Genomic DNA, 1,347 nt, shown 5'->3' with positions numbered 1-1,347 from the left:
TTGTAAAAAAAAAGCCAAACAAATACTACGGTGGTAATACTGTTGTAATTCCATAGAAAGGTAGGTTTTACAGTGATTTATTTGAAAACTTAACTGTGCTTTAGTGATATCTTGCTGTTTTATAAGTACTTTTGAAAGACAATCCTTAAGACAGAAATTCTATTAGAACTGAAAGAATGCTTTATTGTTGATAGTACTGTCAATAAATTTTCAAAAAGATATCTTTAAAAAAAATAAGAACCAGTATCTTTGGTTTTTAAGGCCTTTAGAAATCTGAGTTATATATCACTACAGAAGAATATAAATTACATTAGTTCAAATTACAAAATAAAAATGTTTACAAATGAATAGTGTATCATCATTAAATGTTTGTAAATGGTTTATGCCTACTTCACAACTGTTAACAGCTTTTTTAAAAACTCCAATAACCAGTTTGGAATTGAATGAGAAAACCCCATTTCATTCTGACAGGAGGGATATTCACAGATGAGCCCTCCAGCAGCAGCCTTCTCATGCTACTGGGTTAGAAGATACTCTGTTATGAGATGAAAACATTTTGTATTTTTCCTAACCAGGAAAAATTATACCCACACATAAGAAATCATCTCTTGCTTTACAAATGCAAATTAAATTTTTTGAATATATCTGTGTTAAAACTTTCTCTTTTTTAGCTTTAGGCAAAACATTGCATCTTTTAAAAACTGTATTCAGCAGAACTCAAGTCCTGTGCCAAATTTCCTGGAAGTAGAGCCCAAAGTGGGGAGGTCCTCTGAGACTTCAGGCTTTTGTTCCAAATGTTTAAGAAGGTCACAGTTGGCCTCTAGAGGTCAGAATTCAAATCAGAAAACACACGCAATTGTCAGATACTGCCTCCTAATTTACAGTAAAACTATAACAAAGCAAACTCCCATTTTATCTTAAAGAATTTTACATCATGCAAACTTAAAAAAAAAATAAAAACAAAAAACCAAAGGGCCAGGGACTTAATTCAGTGGCACAGTACTTGCCTGGCAAGCATGAGGTTGTGAGTTTGATTCCCAGTACCAAAAAAAAAAAAATCATTCCAAGTCCTACTGTAGATCGTGAGCCCCCTAGACTCAAGCAGAAAGTAAGTTTTTACATTTTTCTGGTCTTCCTAGAAGTATTTTTGGCTGACAGACTTAATTGAATCACATCATAGTCCATACCTGCTGCTGAGGAACGCATTTGTTTTTGCTCAACCACTCAACCCTGTCTCCAGCTACAAGGAACCTACTTTTTGATCTGGTAAAAGAAGCGACTCAGCCATCCAAGGAGGGCATCTCTGCACTGACAGGGCGCTCGCCTCTCACTGCTTCTGTGCCAGTT

General features: G+C 35.1%; 1 protein-coding gene across 1 annotated transcript in view; it reads right to left on the bottom strand.

Annotated features, from left to right (window-relative positions):
* Positions 1–1,275: 1,275 nt before the first annotated feature.
* LOC101579744 (nuclear cap-binding protein subunit 2-like) overlaps positions 1,276–1,347 on the bottom strand; it is a 4,080-nt gene continuing 4,008 nt past the window's right edge. Inside the window, exon 3 of the mRNA XM_004640015.2 lies at positions 1,276–1,347. Coding sequence (XP_004640072.1) covers positions 1,328–1,347 — 20 coding nt within the window. The 3' untranslated portion in view covers positions 1,276–1,327.

Source organism: Octodon degus, unplaced genomic scaffold (assembly GCF_000260255.1).
Source record: "Octodon degus isolate 3935 unplaced genomic scaffold, OctDeg1.0 scaffold00117, whole genome shotgun sequence".
Taxonomy (NCBI): Eukaryota; Metazoa; Chordata; class Mammalia; order Rodentia; family Octodontidae; genus Octodon; species Octodon degus.
This window is presented reverse-complemented; position numbering and strand designations above follow the sequence as displayed.